Genomic DNA, 19,651 nt, shown 5'->3' with positions numbered 1-19,651 from the left:
TTAATAATATAAGGGTTATATTTATAATATATGTATCTATTATATAATTATTTAATAAATTGCACACCGATAGTTTTATTGCACAACATTACTGGCTATTGCTTTCACTTCTCACTTTAACTTTTTTTTTACTGTCACTCAACATTTTAATAGAGTTCTTTTCATCATTTTGCTGCTTTTGACAGTCACCGAAATATACTGAGTGAGTTTCTATACTCTCAGCACCAGACTCACTTCTAGCCTCGTCCTCGGTACCGTCACTTTCACTACAACTGGCTATTTTCGCAATCACAAGTTTTCTGGGTACTTGCTTTGAACTTGTCGAATCACTACTGAGGTAGCCTGAATCGTCGATGTTGGAACCCTTTTTGCGACGAAATTTTGTTCTGTGTTCACTTTTTTGTCCTCTTATAAAAGTGTTCGTATTAATTCCAACGTTACGGCAACTTGAAGTTCTTAAAGAATTCCTTTCCTTATCTACTTTAGTCTCGTTTTGTGTTTTTCTTATAAGGTTAACATCTTCATATTCCGCATACTGTGCATGGTCTGGTCCTCTTATTGGACTGCAAGAAGGCACAGAAGCTAAACTACCATGGGAAAAAGTCCCACAAACATCAGTCTCTGCTGTACTTGTAATACATCTTCGTGGACTGAGACTTCTACAATGTGTACTATTAAGTTCTACGCCTGTATTCTCACATTGAACGCGTCGTGGTGGTAATATTGGTTTTTCGTAAATAGGATTGTCCTCAGTTGGTGGTAATGGTGGCAATATATCTGGTCGAGCTAAACTTTTAAGTTGTTTAATAGTTGGTGGGGTGGACTGACGTTGTCTCTTTGAATGTCTCAGTTCTAAAGTTAACAGTCGACCTTCTTCGGACATATTATCCCAATTGTCATCTGTTGATTCTTCTAGAGATTTTGATCCGCTATAGATTTCGGAAGATAGTTTGGTGCGATTAAATATCTGTCTTTGAAACTCGTTGTCATTCCTTAAGCTGTTGAACTTATTTATCGATTCAATTTTGCTGTTGCTTTTGGTAAAAGTACCGCTACTTCTAAGTTGTATTCTTTGACTTTTGTGTTCAGTATTAACAATGTTTTGCAATAGTTCCCTTCGACTAAATTGTATATTTTCTATTATTTCTTTGTGCTTAGGATGTTTACGATCTAACGTATCTGGCTCGAATCCGTCAGATTCGTGGATTCTTATATAGTTTTCTGGAGGATCTTTTACTTCTATAGTTAAGCATCCTGGTTTCTCCTCTATGTTATCTAATGCCATCAATTTTCTACTTCCCATAGAACATTCAGAGCCACTTGGTGATGTAGGTGTACTATCGAAATTATAGTTATTGTTTACATATACTTCAGTTACTAAACTATAACTATTATTTGGCTTTTGAGTTAAATCAGTAGTAGAAACATTTTGTAAATTTGTTTTATTTATACCTATAGTTTCATAATGATCATCGTCTATACATATATCGCCTTCGGGAGATGGAGTGAGGCTATTACCACTTGAGTTGGTTTTATAAATGGCGTTTCTCATGGTAAGTTCTTCTTCTAAAGGTAAAGCATTGCTCAAGCTCGGACTTGCTTGAGATGATGGCAGATCAGGATACTCGATTGGCGTTGTCTTACGTTTTTGGCTTGAATTTCTTTCAAGACTATCTGTTTCATACTCGTTACCTGAAGGACTATCAGAAATATTTCTAGAATAAGCGTCTTCTACTTTTTCCTCTATTTTTTGTGTTAATTTTTCATCATCTGAACTACTTAAATTATACGGCGACCGTGAAAAATTATCGAGGGCTATAGCTTCATTGACCATATCGGGTAATGCATTTTTGTTTTTCAATGTGTTTCTGTTTCGTCTTTCGGATTTCTGCGACCCTATTTCACAAGAATTGGCACTGGAGTCAAGACCACTAAAATTTGGTAAAGGAATGTTGTAATTTCTTAAAGAAGGTTCTGAGCATACTGATCTGGACGTTCTCCTTTGCGGCAATACGTCGTCTGTTAAGTTCGTACTGAAAGATGCGCAAAAACTGTTGTGTTTGTGTAGCTTACATGTGCTCTCATTGCTTGTTTGCGAGAAATGAGAATTAGCAAAATTTTGATGATTTGGTTCAGAATGATCATTGTAAAACAAATCTTGCTTTACATTGGGGATATTTTCCAACCATTTTTGAATGCTATGCTGTTTGTCACCCTTATCACCGAGACAGTTTGAACAATTGGTCGAATTGTATTTAATAACATTTTTTATGTCGCTGTTACGATTATTTGACTTACACCCAGGACAGCCTAAGCAGTTTGAAGATTTTTTTCTGCTGTTGCCTCTGTTCAGACTAACTATGCTACCGCTTCGCTGACTGTCTAAGCCATTGTAGAAATTGATACTATTGCCATTTGACGGATACGTTTCTTCCTCAGGTATTTCGTTTAACACTGGATTGAAGCGCTTAGCTGCCATTTTTTGTTTCGCTATTGCAATAACTTCTCTAATTTTTGAAAGAAATTCAATCGCAGCAGCTGGCGGGTCCTGAAATCATTAAAGAAAAAGATTTTATTTACTTTATTCAATACATTTTTTTAACACAAATTTAAATCTTAAGCTACTGATATATATTCAGTTTTGTTTAAAACTCACTTGCATTAAATGTGGTTCAAAGTATGCCGGATTGAAATAAAGTTTTCGTCGTGTTGTTCCCACTGGTCTAGCGATCTCACGATCCTCTATTGTCTCTACTATAGAAACGTGCTCATCTGGTAGACGTTCGATGCTTGATTCATCTCTATGACTTATTTCGTAACCATCGCCTTGCTGTCGTGTTTCCTTCGCATGTCTGTGTATTACCGCAGATATTGTTTGATTCTGAAATTACACTGTCACTTAATCTAAATTCTAGACATGTCAACAATATCAAATGTAATTAAAACACTTACGTTAAATGAATTTTCTTCGCTGTGTAAACTACTATCGGCAAAATCTTCGGAATCAGACAGGTCACTAGAAAAGCCTTTATTATCATGAAACTGTCTACTGCCAAGTCCTGCAGTAAGCAATGGATTTTTTTTAACGATACCTTCATCTTGGCCCATAGAATTTGGTAATGTTTGTCCGCGTTCATTACTTATTCGTATTATATCATGTTCTGTTATAGCTAAAACATCTTTCTTTAATCCTTTGAGCTTCTTTAGATTGCCCTCTTCAGCGGATGCTTTTCGTCGTTTTTTTATGTGCAAGTAAAGAAAAACAGAGGCGACATATATAAGACCGAGGAGTAAGGAACTAATACCAATTACGATATACTCTGTAACTGATAAACCTGATGAACCAGATCCGTCTGATGTCTGTGCGTTTGGAGCGAACTGTACTTCGGTTACATCTGAAAATAATACATAGAAATGTGTTATTATTATCAAACTAAACCCCTTATCTCTATAAAGCATCAGTTACTCTGTATAATTGTATTTAACATTATAAGGGCATCCCGGCAGATCCTACGTACTGATCCGCCGTCAAATGTATGTACTAGGTACCGGTTCCACCGTCGTACGAGTGTTAAGGGTCTACGTAAAACGTTTATGTCGTAATATATATGGCTATGTATATAGGTTGCTGTGTCGCACACCTGGATCTTAGTCGGCATGTCTTTTTTCGATAAATTCGACAACCATCGACTTATTTCAGGCAGTTTATAACAAAACCTTTTTGAATAATACATCTAAGTCTTCGCGTATAACGGTTTGAGAAACCCATTTGAAAATCCATGTTACTTTTTGAGTTTATTCCATTCAGGCAAACAGATAGGACACAACTGGGTTATTTTTTGTATACTATGGAGAGATATATAATATCATTATTAAGATAATCCCATAGACGACTAAATGTGTTAGAATTTAATAACATTCGTAATCCAAGACTTTTGTCGGTATTTTATTGAACGGTTCATGATTTGATTTAAATGCATATAGATAATAATATAAGTAAACTTACTGCTGCTATGTCTTGGTGGTGTCCCTTGTACGCGAAAAGCGACACATGGAGTAAACACACCCCTTAAGTCCAAAGGTGATATTGGCGTGGCAGATATATCTCGACATAACAAACGGACCACCATAACTCGTCCAGACATTCGTGTTCGCATTTCATCTTCACCGCTCCACTAGAATAAAATAGATAAATTAGTAACCACGAGCTCTATGAAAAAAAGCACGTTGACTTGAGATTGATTGCTTATCAATAAAATATAATATTAGAAGATATTATACGGAAACTGCGTATAATTATAAAAATAACTTGTCACTTTAATTGTAAATTTGTAATAGTGCGTGTTGTGCATATAGTCAAAACTCTTATACAAAATTAAAATTGAAATTTACACAAGTTACACACATACAGTTTATATAGCAATTGTAGGAGTTATTTAAATTTTAAATGTTCATTTACATTTAGGCTTATATATATCATTCTTTAAGTACCTGTAGGAAAGTTCGTCCTTCATCTCGGAATAAACTAAATGGCACATCAGCGTCGAGTGTATTACGTAGGTCCAAAAAGCCTTTACGAGTTAAAAATTGAGCTCCGGAAACCGCACATACTGGTGTCTTGACATCTATAAATATTATAAAAATGAAGAGTTAATTTGTTTTGGTTGAATGCGCTAATTCAATCCAAAATTATTGATAATTAGTATCAATGATTTTGGATAAATGTTTTAGGAACAATCGTCGTTCGATAGTCGATTTATTGTTTATATATATTTTTTTAATTATTTGGCATTGGAACGCAGACTGACAGTAGAAAAAATAAACGTTTATTTTGGTTTAGTTCATTCAAGTTTTTTTTTTTAATTCGTACAAAATTAATGTTTGATTTTCAAAGTTAGTTTTACTTGGTGGTAGCAACAACGCAACAACAGCCTGTAAATTCCCACTGCTGGGCTAAAGGCCTCCTCTCCCTTTGAGGAGAAGGTTTGGAACATATTCCACCACGCTGTTCCAGTGCGGGTTGGCGGAATACACATGTGGCAGAATTTCTATGAAATTTTTCACATGCAGGTTTCCTCACGATGTTTTCCTTTACCGCTGAGCACGAGATGAATTATAAAGACAAATTAAGCACATGAATCAGCGGTGCTTGCCTGGGTTTGAACCCGCAATCATCGGTTAAGATGCACGCGTTCTAACCACTGGGCCATCTCGGCTCACTTACTTGGTGGTAGGGCTTTGTGCAACCCCGTCTGGTTAGGTACCACTCACTCATCAGTTATTCTACCGCCAAATAACAGTACTCAGTATTGTTGTGTTCCGGTTTGAAGGGTGAGTAAGCTAGTGAAACTACAGGCATAAGGGACATTACATCTTAGTTGGGAACTAAGATGTAATGTCCCACATTATAATGGTGGCACATTAACGATGTAAGGAATTGTTAAAATTTCTTACACCGTCATTATCTATGGGTGATGGTGACCACTTACCATTAGTGGCTCATATGCTCGTCTGCCAACCAATGCCATAAAATAAAATAAAAAAATAAATAAATAAATAAATAAAATAGTTAAGTATTTTCTACCAAAAATAATCATGGGGAACCAAGTAATTAAAGAATAAAAAAACTCACTGTGAAAAGTTATTTCTCGTGATGGATGAATGATTTGTCCCTTAAGCGGTAAATAGACGAATGGAATTCTCTGCTTGCCGCTTCCAGTTCCAAAGGTCGCCAAAGAGCATTCTGAAAAAAAAAAACATTTGCTTGAACATCTTGTTTTCTTAATCTTTAAGATAAACCAATACGATATGTTTCCCAGATGTCTGAAAAAGACTTTAAGTTATTGCTTATTTTATTTTAAGTATAATATAATGCTACATAAAAATTAGAACATGATCTCTTCTCAAGATTTCGTGCGCAACATTGTAGATGTTTCTTGAAATAAGCATTTATCAATGGATAAACTAAGGTCTCATCATTGATTTTGTAAGAAATACTTAAATAATAAGACAAACTTTATAACTTAACTATAAAACAATTAAAAGGTTTAAAAGGCTGTGTGAATAGGCTTCGCATGGACTTTATATAAGTATATCCTTCACTAAAATATACTACTATGAATACGACGATTAGTATTCACTGTATAATTATTTATAACATATTGTCCCATAACAAAGATGCAATTTGGAGACATTTAAAAGAATTGAATTGAATCGACAATAACGAAAAAGGCAGGCGATGTAACCCCGATGTCATATCATTAGCATTTTGTTTTCAATAGCTACGGATCCCTAAAAGTTACGTCAATAAATCGTGCCGTATCCGCTGTAAGAGATTATTGATTCGCTCTAAACGAATATTTTCGTAAATTTATTGCGGTATATTAAAGAAATATTTTAATCGCAATACTGCCACAGAGATTTAATCCTGTGTACCTAATACCCTAGATCTTAAAATATTGTCAGCCAAAAGCATTAAATGAAAAGCAAAGCCGATTAAGAGTATATACTTAAAATAACATAGTTCAATAACAGTATTCAAGTAACAGTTTCGATTTTATGATACGAGTAACCCACAAAGTTTTGTCAGTGATATGTGTAATTGATTAATAAAAATAGTAATTGTCTATCGGATTATCTTAGGAGCAGTAGCATTTTAGCTATCAAGTTCTGAAATATATTTATTTCGATAATATTATTTTAATGCGTTTCAAATCCTTATGATATTTTCTCTACAGTCACAATATATATTATTTTAATGTTCAGCAGAGATCTTTATTTCTTTTGAAAATGGATTATTTTTTTTTTCTAGTTAGAATTGGGTGAATATGGAATACAATCTTTAAAAATAAATTAAAATAAAAACAACTCTTCTTAATACTATTCTATATAATTTAGATTTACGTTTAGATCTCAAGGAATAAGCTGTTTGAGTAAGACATGATCATTATTTTAGGGAAGTACTAAATCGTTTATTAGTTTCTTAAAATTGTATCTTATTCTTATTGTCATTGATCGTTTTAATTTAATCTATTTATGAATATAATCTATATTGTATAATAATATCTATACAATCGATGTCTCAAAAAAAAGTGCTAACAACATTTACGAGTATATCGATAAATTCGGAAAAAATATCGACAGAACTCTGCGATGACAGGTTGAATATCCAAGGAATAAATCAGTGAAAATAGTATTAACATATTCTACAGCTTGATTTTTAAAGCGGAACGTGTATAGCTAATTTAAATCACGCTGTAAATATTTTATATAACGCTTGTTTATCAACCACTTTACATTAGATAGAGTTATCGTCAAGTTGCGGTTTCTTTGTGCATTATTAGAACGATAATAATTCTCATCTTCGAAGTTTTGAACTTTGTATTTTGTATCTAGAGAATATTCACGTACATAATTTATATAGTAATACGTTTGACGTACTGTCCAATTTATGGATACTTTAATATCATTAACAATAAGATATTCCCATAGACAATTTTGACTTTTGTATCCTTCTTGGGCATATTCTAAAAACAGAGCGATATAATTAGTGGAGTATAGAAATAAATGGTGTAGAAGGTACATTATAATAAAAGTAAAGCAAAGCAATAGTAAATATCAACAACTTATCATAGCTCTAGCTGGTCATCATGATATTGTATGTACCTACCATCATCTCGACATATTACTAATAAACTTTCCACTTATCATTCTAATGATCTTATTCAGAGCTGGATTTCTATTAACAGTGTAGGCAACTGCTTAACGGACTAGTCCCCAAGATTTTCCAAAAATTGTAAAATAGTTGAAATCAAATATCTATCTGAATATTGCAAGAACATATCAGCAAGCCCCTCGGTGTTGCAGATGTCCATGGGCGGTGATGATCACTTTCCATCACGTGAGCCTCCTGCTCGTTTGTCCCTTATAATGTAGAAAAAATACCAACATATCTTCAAATATACATTTGTAAACTACATCTTAGGAAATTATACAGGTGTAAAGGGGCTCTGAGCATTGCTAAGCGGTTCCAACATAGTTAATCCGGCCCTGATCTTATTCATACTCAGTAATGAAAGCGTGGTGACTTAGCAAAGAAAACAACTCTTATACTGAACTAAAACTAACTATAACATGTTATACATGTAAACACGTTACGATGATTTCAAATATACTAAACCTACATACATATAAATGACGTATGACTTGTCGAATTATTATTCTGTAGGGTGTGTTGAAAAGAACATTTATCTGTATTTTCTATGACTCTATGTTGGCTGCTATTTAGAAAATTGATACTACTTGTGTTAGATGTAATATGTGGCTTAGTCTTTCCTAGGGACACAAGCTACAAAATAAATTAAACAAACGGATCAACTTTGTCAGAAAGCTACGCGTGACACACTTGAAATTTCATTTTATTTTACTAGTAGGCGTGTACTATGTAGCTAAGAGCACATACAATTTGACAGTATAACATACAAATTATCTATGCAGTCAAAGTTATATAGACGTAATATGAAAAAAAAACCATTAGTATATTACTCGTTTTATTTTATATTTACCTGGTAAATCATCGACGCATAGCTCTCGATCTTCTCGAAAGAGCGGCGCACGCTGGGGACATGCGCACGCGCAGCCGACGGCACTCGCATCGCGTACAACCGCTGCGCCCGCGCCATGTTCCGCGCACTGCGCCGCTCCACACTCACTACCTTAAAACGTTAGGTATAATTATAATATTTGAATGTATAATTAAAGAATTCATAGTAAAGTCAGGAATAATTTTAATTCTTTGAATAAAACAATAAATTACGTAATATTCATGCAATTTTATAAGCACAAAAAGTGTATTATTAGTTTATGGTTAGAACTGATTTATTGATGGAGATAACAAGTTGGAATTTACGAAACAGTAAATCAAAGTTATTTTAGTTGTTGAATTTGTGCGGTTTACATAATCTATCAACCAAAAAATAGAGTATGACGGCATATGTTATCTTATATGCAGCATATTCACAAAATTATCACATTACATATACATATACATAATATGAAGTACTCCCTATTGGAGTAGCGTGGTCTAAAATTAAGTAAGAGGATATCTAAACACAACTAACTTACAGCCATACAAAATACGTATTATACCACAAAGCATACATTTTATAAAAGAAAAAAAAATATCGATTGTATTTAATTGTTGGCCATTTATAAATATTTTTTATCTTTAATACTGATCCTACCGTTAATTATCGTTAGAATCTACATTCCAATCGGTGGTTGCATTACGCTTAATTGAAGTTGTAAAATGACGATTTCAAATGCTTGTTGATTCGAACAGTCGCGTAAGAAATAAACATAGACAATAAATCATACAAATGCAACTATTAATTCCCTCTATGGTGTTCCAGGTATTCGATTCTGTACTAAAAATTACAGGAAACATAATTTTAATTGTAAAAAAAAATTAAAAGTAATTACTGAGACATTTCGAACGAGTGGTTTTATGTTTTATAAAATGATGGTTAAATTGGTACAGAAATTCTTGAGAAGTTTTTGACTGAAAATGTTTTTTTTTTTTCAAATTGAAATGGGCCTTTAATCTGTATTTCTGCAGCCATATAAGTTAGTATAATGTTATTCTATTGTTTGATGATGGAGATATTGTAATAAAAAATGCAATCCTAGAGGAGAGGGGTGCACTATTTTTAGTGGGTTTTGACATTAAGCTATCCACTTGATTAAAGTCAAAGTTTGGTAATAGCACGTAACATTGGTGAAATAATCTGTGCCTTTTTGCACAAATAAAAGTCACAAAAAAAGTTTGGTGATAGTTCGAGAAATAGTAAGATAAGTATAACACACAGGAAATAAATATAACAAAATAAAGCATGGCACAAAAGGCGGCCTTATCGCTGAAGAGCGATCTCTTCCAGGCAACCTTGGGGCAGAGGAAATGGTCTATTAACGGCATAGGTGTACAATTTAATAATTTGTAATAAGTGAAGTTTGTATACCGATTAGTGTGAAAACGTCGCCGGTGTCCCGTCTCGCTAGATCGCCGAGGCTGGCGGCGGCAGTGGTCGTCACCAACAGCAACAGAGCCGCCATGCTAGCCACCGCCGCAGTCGTATCCGCTCCAGCGCCGCATTCTCACCACCTACTAAAAAAATAAAAGGCGTTACACACATCTTTGAAATCACTAAAAAGGTTCAATGCATTATTATTTATTGCTAAACATCCATAATTAACTATGATTTATAAGTAAGAGTGTAAATTTACAACATAAGTATGTATATTCCACTGAGTCACATTGAAATAGTAATAACAATAGCCTTTCTAATTAGATCTCTTAATATACTACGGTAAATTTGAACTTAAAAAACGAATACTAACTCTTAACTAAGTAAAGTATTTAAACTAATATCTGTTGCTTGATTATTATTTGTAGATCTGTTTGCCAGTCGGCATAGGCCTCCTCCAACCTTTTTCTACTCTTAAAAAGTAATAACTCATAAATATAATAATGATTGTCATTTAGCTTTAAATTTCTCGTTACAATTTTTTTCTCAAACACGCTGTATATGAAACGATAAGAAATTATAAGTCAAGACTGCATAGAAAATGATAAAATTGCTCTACTTTGACATCTGAATGCAAGAAACAAGCGAACATAACTTCAGACGACTTCGATAAAACTATTATAGCGCAGTGAAAGCTCGCACGATGATACAAAAATTCATTGTCTCTGTTCGATTTCACTTTGTTCACATTATTACTAAGAGATAACCTTAGAAAATTGATGGGAAATGCAGCCGTAGCTCGACGTTTTTCTCCTATTAATACTTTAATATTTACATCGGGTTCTCGTTATATTTATTTATTAATTCCAGGAACAAAATAAAAATGCAATAACACCATTTGAAAATCTTAAAATGATATAAATAAAATTGCACTTTTTTAATAAAATATCAATCACGCAAATAAAAACATTGTGTTTTTGCCAATGATGTTGTAGTAAACAGATATGTTATTAACGCGCAAAAAGTGAAGACTAGAAAACGTCCTAATTGGGACGTTTGCCTTTAGTTGTTTTACGTAGTAATACGTTATAATACATCATAATTACGTAGTAATACGTTTTGCGTAATTAAAACATCTAGTTATAAAAAATAATAAAAATAAAAAAAATCTAGTTATCCCTTTTAATTATTGTTTTTATCAAGCTATCCTTTTTACTTTTAACGAAATGTAAAAATAAACTAAAATAAACGGTCCCCGGCGCGGCACACTTTTTTCTGTTGTTTAGTATGGGTATAACATATCTGTTTATTAGAATATCATTGGTTTTTGCCCTTAATTCTTAAATGACATAATGATGCCGATATATTATTATAGAATTATCACTATATGTTAACAGTTAAATCTTATTTGTATTTATCGGATTAGTGATTTTAGTTTTAAATATAAGATATATATATAGTTACTGTCATATTTATATTTAAATAGGTACGTATGTATGTATACTATTGTTTTTTTTTAATATATATTTACTGTTCTTGTACTCAACACAGTATTTCACATGGTTCGAGTTTTGAACAAAGTCCATCAAATAAAATAAGCATTCGGAAATCCCAATTACCAATATGAGATAACATACTTCACAATTCACAGTCACAATATTCTTGTAACATTACGTATAGTATATATTTCGCTGATCAGTTCTAGACGATTACATTTCCTAAATGTACTCGAAATAATATTGCTAATTGCACGTGCATCAAATATTGTCCTAGCTAGTCACATACGTGTGTTCGGAGAGCGATGAGTACGTGAGGTACCAGGTCCGCAAGTCCGGCACGCGTGCGTTCCGTAAACTTGTTTACTCAACGTAAATCTGTTTCCATGTACGACAAGCTTTTGGTAGTGTTTACTCGAACGAACAAACATCGCGCACTAAAATCGAGAACGGGGTTTAAAATATTATTGAAGTGACAATGTTTCACGGTGTAATGACACTAACAAACTCACTCAGCGGTGGCCGGACCCCCCAGCTCTTACTAACGATTCACGTCTGTCCATCATTTATCAATATCTACCTACCTCATCAACCTTGAAATAAACGCAACGTGCTTTGATATATTGTGATGTGCTGAGCGTTTACGTTTTGCGTTACAGAACTCTCAACTCAAAAATATCTTAGGTCACCCCCAGCTAAGCTTGTACCGCATTTTGAAGAAATGATCCATTGTTTTGAAGTGATATTTTAGTGTAGCAAAAGACCACACAGCTTCGTTTAAGTTTTACTGTTTGTCTCGACTTTTCGTATTGAATTTTCAGCGAGGCAGAGGTGGTTTGTGGCGTAAAATACGCAGTTAGAGGGCAAACGTTGAGTCGGTGTGAACCTACAATAAACTCAACTGAACCTAAGGATTAATAGGAAGATGTTATGGAAATAGAAAAGCATTGTGTCTTTGATTTATATATGAGAGGTTCTGTCAATTGTAATGAAGAACTGGATTTTACGGAGCCATTCATCAGTTGAAGGGCCATTCAAGCCTTTTGCGTTGCCATTGCAAATACTATATCAGTTATGATTTAATGTATGAAACTTGTTAATGTATCTAGTTTCATTTGCAAAACTATAAATTAAACCGAAGCTGAACTGAAATGACAAAAGTCTGTCAGTTTTCATTTTAAATACAAGATTGTAAAATTAATAATAACCTTTTTCTAGTTACACTTTGGAGTAGAGCTTTGTGCTATAGGCCGTATTGGCAGGCACATCAATTCATTTCCCCTTCATCACCTATTATACCGCTAACCAAGACTACTTCGTATTGTTACTCCGGTTTGAAGGCTAAGTCAGCCAATGTAACGAAATAATTCCTAATTAACAACGGGCTGGTGGCGCATTAGCCGAGCTAGTTAAACTCTGATTTTATGACATTATTTAACTAATAGTACCTAAAATAACATTCACACACAGAACGTAAATACAATTGATTTTGTAAATGTTCTCTATAAACATAAAAGTTTAATATATTAATATATGTTTCGTATTAGATGAAAATGCAATATCATAACCGACTCATAAATTATATTTCATTATTGTTTTGTAATTACACCCGACTACAGACATTGTATCTTACAGATTATACACATTTATTGAAAGCACAGATATGGAGCGAAACTTAATTCCAGATCTCAGTCTACTATTAAGTACAGAAACTCCCGGAAAACACCTCGTCAGCTCCATCGATGTCAATGATAATAATTGATGTATCGCTACCGTTTGAGTAGTTACTCATACGGTAAGTAAATGCTGTATATTTTCTCCTATAGCCGTTGTGATTTTGAAAATGGAATTTTAAGTTCTTTTTTTAAATATTCATAAAGTAAGATTACTTTTTTTTACCTGTCATTAGACTAGGGAACACTATCATTGCACTATACATTTTTTTTTTGGTAAGAAAGGCAAAGGTACAAATTCAAGGAATTCTGTGAAACGTATGCTATGTGTATGTCGAATTAGTTTCTTAAATTCCAATTTATTTTTAGCACTGCTAAAAGAGCATATCTATTAAAAGGCGCTGAAACTATGTCTGTTTTGAATTTTCTTTTGATTATGCGTATGTTGGACGTTTTTTGATTTGTTATTGTAAATACAGGCCAAAGACTTCAATTTGTTACTGTTAACTTTATTCCTCAGATTATTACAATGCATCTCCAATTCCTGATTATTATTTATCTTCATATTGATATTATCTTAGATATATTGAAAATATTTTAGTTGTAGCATTTTTAACATATTTCATCTTTACCTGTTTATGAAAATATAGCTTCTATTGTATGGTATTAAAGACTAATATAGTATATCCTACACATAGAAAATCACTTAAAATAGCTGTTCCAGCGTGCTTCAAGCAACGGAATGACGCCGGTAAGACTGGTTAATTGTTAACTATTATTCATATCTAATGCGACTTCTTCGTATTTATGAAAATTAATGATTAGTAGGTTAAGGATTTCTAGTACAGATGCTGTTCCGGACGCCTCGGGATAGATAATAATGTGTCATTTTGAAATAGTCGCGTATTCGTCACGTTTTCCAGCGGCAGTAACGCCGTTTGTAATTGACAGGGTTGTTTAATTGTAAACGTTTTATGTTAATCCGTTTTATTTAAATGTAGACGTAAGTAGTCCTGCTTTCTTGATCGATTAGAGGACAATTTTGATGTAACTAGACATTCATTTCGAAGAAATCAATTCGAATGTAATAATAGAAGGATATTTATGAAAGTTTTATTGGTCATAATGTTGAGTATTTCAGATCTTGTAACTTATGGACAAAATACTTGGATCTTAGAAAGTAGAATTCAAAAAAACCTAGACGTATATTCATCAAACAGCAGAAAAGTCACTATACCCCAAACTTTTTATTAGCCCAAACAAAGTTTAGGAAAACAGACTAAGGCCTAGGATTGCCACCCTCGAAACATTAACGCTTATTTTTGTACATAAAACATAAACTGCTATATATATAACTCAGAGAAATATGTATTTCATTAATCAATGGTTATGGCAATACGGTTATGATTTGCAAATATAAATTCTATACTTAAGGATTAGTTAATTCTTAAAGTAAAATGCAAATGGTATTATAAAAAGCTATTTTTAGTTCAATCATAATAGCCATTTAAATTATACAAGAATGTGATACAAACGACTTCATATCCGAAATACCTTTTAGAAATTATATGTAGTCAGACTGGTAAAAGTTGCCCCTTGATGGTAAGTGGACTCCATCCACTATTGACATTGGCATCATAAGAAATATTAACCATCCACTAATCGCCAATATTTTTGACGGTAGAACATGTGAAAAGTGTCTAAACAAATCCATTAAAGCTTGTGCATAACCCAACCACAAAGTGATTTACGCTTAAATCGGAAATCTGTTTATCTATTTAACGAAAATAATTCAACAAGGTAAGTTAATATATCTTTTTATGTGTTATGTATTTGGACAAAATTGGACCAATTATTATATACGGCGATGTAAAAAATCTGCAATGTGGTTAGTTGGTTACCATAATTATTACCTGTTAACCAGTTATAACCGGTTCGAACCAGTATAATCTGGAATTGTTATAAAGCAATGTATTATAAGAATCCAATATAATCATTAATAACTTTGATACTCATACAATAATTGCCATTACAAATATGTCAACATGAACCAATTACTTGAATTAATGGTGATACAGAGAAATTGATAAATCGTCCCTATTAAACTTATAAAGGTTTTCCCGTTAATTCATTAAAACATTGTAGTTTATTTGCATCGCCGTCAACTCTATTTTATGTATTAAGGCACTGCTAATGATCTTCGACCTGCTAATAACATGCTGATTATTACGTGACATTCTGTATGGAATGGAAATTGCAATTTGAAGACAATAGAAGAAAATAGACACGGCGTAGTCTAGTTGATATTCAGACGTTAGTTATTGTACTTATGATAATTGTAGATTGATGTTAACCTTGTCCTTTAATTATCTACAATGATGCCTATCACCCCTAGTACACTAGAATACCTCACAAAACACCAGCGGTACCCTGTCTGTCTTTTCGGTGGGCGTGTATACTGACTGAATATAATAATATGTAAGTAGTTCATAAGTCAAGATTAAGAATAGCTGCATGATCGCAGTTGATTAAAGTCAGCACCATTTCTTCTTTAAGCCCATTACCAATTTTGTGAGCGAAATGAACCAGTCCTTCTGTTATCAGTGGTGGCAACGAGGCTGACGGGGTATCTTTATCTTTATTTTCATACTATAATCGGTAATATTTAAATAACTGATGAATCCATCTAGTAAAATTCATTATTATTTTAGACTAATTGGAAAAGATTTCATACTGCGGATCGATTTTCTAATATTTCTAGATTGTGATGGATTAGATGTACCTAATGTTATAATACTTCTGAAACGACTATTCTTAGGATCTTCTGATTGAAATAATTATATTATTTTATGATATAATTAATATAATAAATGTATATCATGAATTGATTTTAGTTTATTTGTATGTAATGCCTTAACAAACATCCATCGCCAATGACGCTTTAAAGCTCAACGCTTGATTTCGTGCGTTATGTCGGCGAGATTGAGGCGAGTAAATATAAACAAGGAGAGTGGGCTTATAAACCTGTTACCATACTGCTTGAATATAAACCTATTGTGGGCACTCCGCAGACTTGTCTCATTGACCCATTTTTAGATCAGTGCTTTAGGCTTACCAGGGGTCAAGATTTTTGGTTCTCGTATTATCGCTATAATAATAATTAAAAGGAAGAGTAAATTTATTTTATCTGTATCGATATATATTCAGCTGGATATCAAACAGATTAGTAGTAACGTATTCCAAATATTGCTATCTCTGTTTCATAAATACATAAGCATGTGTGAGTGAAAAGGATAATATCAAGTGTTTCTCTTTACCGCAATTTGATTATTGAAGATATTTTTATTAAGACGAATCTCATGCAATAATGGTCGCAATATTCTTAAATATTAGTTTGATAAATATATTTTTATATTGAATATTAAGTGTCAATGAGTCACAAGCTTAAAAGCAATTTTGTTTATGGATTAAATTTCAATTTTGAAATAGTATATATTTTATTGTAATTTATTTTAGAATGAGGAAAAAGGTTAAAACAAATTAGCTTACCGAATGAATCAATATCGTATTGATAGAATGATTTATTATCAGATAATACCGTTACTTCGTTTTGGTCATGTTAACGGATATTAAAATAACATTAATAAGATTAATTATCTAATTTAAATATTTAGATGATTCCTGTCAATTGGGTAGAGCTTATCAGAAAAAGGAAAGGAATGTTACTATGAAAACTGTGTTGCCAGCACGAGTATAAAAAAATAAACTTTAATTTATAAATACCAAATAAAAACATAAGGAAAATAATAAAAAACTGATATCGTTAATGACATGAAGTAATACTTAAATCTGTAATAATATTTAAAAAAAACACAATGGGCAAAAAGGTAGTTTTTTTCTTTTCTTTTTATGTTTTAGTTTCTAAAACGAACAAAAAAACAAGTTAACACAGTCAAATATTCGTATAAATCTGGATATGACTTATTATATTTCTTAAATAACGATTTATAACTGGTTCACATAATGTTGTCTTAAATTTTCGCGATTACACATTGAAATAAAACTAGCTATAACGGATTTAGTTTCAGTTTAGGATTTCAGTCTACCCGTGACCACGAACGCTGTAAAGTGCTCGAAACGTCGGGATGTTAAAAATAATTAATATACGCGATTCCAATCCGTTATAGCTAGTTTTATTTCGATTTATAACTGTTTAATATTAACTACAAGTACATCTTTCAATTTCATTATATTTATATATCATAATATCCAGGGTCGGATTTAAAGATCTGGAGGCCCCCGGGCCACAAAGCAGTGGGGGCCCTAGACAAACAGAAGCGTGAACAACCTAATAATTATATTATGATTTATTTACTTGTATCGGTAACTTTTAAAATATTAAATAATAACATTATTATAATTTGACTATATCTCGGTATTTGTTAACTTGCTGAAAACTGTGGCCCCCACTAATGTGGAGGCCCCAGGGCTGTTGCCCCGATTGCCCTCCCCTAAATACGGCCCTGATAATATCTCTTGTGTCTATAAATGAGCGTCTAAAACAAAAATACAGATTAAATAATATTAAGAAATAAGAAAATAAACGCCATATAATCATTGTCGGCAAAATTACAAAGCACCAGATTTAGAACTATTTCTTGCTGTTTATGTTTAAAGCTATTTTTTGGTTGCCGTCAAACAATTCTACAATATTACAATTTGACTCACACCGATGGGGTATAGCTGTCTATTTTAAGTTAAATTTCGTCGGAGGAGATTATGAAAATAACTTAATATACGAATATATATAGATTACTATAACGTATCTGAGTTTTGATTAATATTCTGCTACGTGTTTAAACTTATTATCGCATATTGTTTTAGTACAGGTTACTTTAGTTAGTATTTTTTTCATGTTACTCGTGTTAAATGTAAATAATACAATAAAGGTTCGATCAAATCCCATGGGTCATAGAATAATATTTAATATCTTAATCCTTCACAATTAGGTATTTTGTTCACAAATGATGTTGGATTTTTTAAATCTGATATTTCTTGAGGTTAATGTCAAACGTCTCCAACTTTGGAATGTAAGTAAAAAAAATCAAAATATACTTTACTAGCACTTTTGAATAGTCATTTAACAAACTATATTAAGTGAAGCTACCACCAGTTCAATGAAGTCAATTTGTTATTGTTACATACATTATAATTTTTACCAATAGCAAAGCAAAAATGACCGGACATAAATAAAATATTTTGTACCTTATTAAAACTATATATTACCTACTAGTAGTCGCCCTCGGCATCGGGTGCTAGTTGTCACGTGTTAGACAAAAAAGTAGCCTATGTCTACTGTCTGTATGTCTGTATTCTTGGAGTTCAAGTTTGTTTCATAGTAAATTTCATCAATTTCGTTTTAGCGGTTTGGTCGTGAAAGACCGACGAGATTTATAATATTATTATTATATATATTAATGAAACAATTTGTTTTAATACAAGATCCTATTTTATTTTTCTATGCGCCACGTGTTAACTTGCAGTTTAATTCAGTAAAGGATATCGGCATGTTAGTCCTTAAAAAAATCAATAAAATCAAATACCCCAATAAAGTTTATCGACGCTGTAATGTGAAATTGGGAACGGTCGATGATCGGACGTTTAAAAAACCGAATGTCACCGCGATACGAAATATTTAGAGATACTTAAAAGTTTCGTTACAAAATTAAGTGTCACATTCGCACTCGCGTGCGACCAAAGTGAAGGTACTTATACAAAATCATATAATTATTAATTGTCAAAATTTCCCGAAACCGTTACACTAAGTGGCGAACTCATCGACCGCCCGTGATAATGTTCCTTTGCATAAATATTTACCAACAAAACTGTCAGCGATTTCGTTTATTTAGTATTGTGCAAAGATTAACACAATATAAATAATCTTATATAATTTATTATTATATATTATATAAGATTATTCATACACCTGACTTTATCAACTGTATGCACTTGACTTTATCATATAATACACACGCTCGTCCCAACTTCGTGTACCTATTACAAGATATATTTTTCCAAAGATATTTTTAATCAAAACCTATTACCTAAAATGTATGTAAAATTGGTTGACGGATATAAAAAAGCAATAACGCGCCACCTACCGTTAATTAAAACTAGCTCAATTGATTTTCCATAAGAAAATAAATGTAATTCATTCAAATCAGTCAAACCGTTCAGGAGGAGAATTACAAAAACAATCCATCCGGATATAATAACATGGATAAATAAAGTCTATGTATTATTATTAATTTGCATAATATACAACCATTACTATGCAACATGCCTTCCTCATTGCGACTTGATTCACGATCAATTTATTTCAATAAACTCACAAAAAATGTAATCCTAAGCTGTTTAAATGTTACAGAAAAAATCTTGAATCATTGTATTTAATTTTATC

General features: G+C 32.5%; 1 protein-coding gene across 1 annotated transcript in view; it reads right to left on the bottom strand.

The window, feature by feature from the left end:
• Positions 1 to 64: 64 nt before the first annotated feature.
• LOC124537331 overlaps positions 65 to 19,651 on the bottom strand; it is a 68,534-nt gene continuing 48,947 nt past the window's right edge. The window contains exons 3-10 of the mRNA XM_047114147.1: positions 10,017 to 10,162; positions 8,565 to 8,714; positions 5,633 to 5,743; positions 4,492 to 4,625; positions 4,007 to 4,175; positions 2,953 to 3,395; positions 2,657 to 2,881; positions 65 to 2,548 (exon numbers count right to left, since the gene is read on the bottom strand). Coding sequence (XP_046970103.1) covers positions 89 to 2,548; positions 2,657 to 2,881; positions 2,953 to 3,395; positions 4,007 to 4,175; positions 4,492 to 4,625; positions 5,633 to 5,743; positions 8,565 to 8,714; positions 10,017 to 10,110 — 3,786 coding nt within the window. The 5' untranslated portion in view covers positions 10,111 to 10,162 and the 3' untranslated portion in view covers positions 65 to 88. The remainder of the gene's footprint in view (positions 2,549 to 2,656; positions 2,882 to 2,952; positions 3,396 to 4,006; positions 4,176 to 4,491; positions 4,626 to 5,632; positions 5,744 to 8,564; positions 8,715 to 10,016; positions 10,163 to 19,651) is intronic.

This window comes from Vanessa cardui, chromosome 18 (genome assembly GCF_905220365.1).
Source record: "Vanessa cardui chromosome 18, ilVanCard2.1, whole genome shotgun sequence".
NCBI classification, from domain to species: domain Eukaryota; kingdom Metazoa; phylum Arthropoda; class Insecta; order Lepidoptera; family Nymphalidae; genus Vanessa; species Vanessa cardui.
The sequence above is the reverse complement of the archived record's forward strand: the minus strand, read 5'-3'. Positions and strand labels throughout refer to the sequence as shown.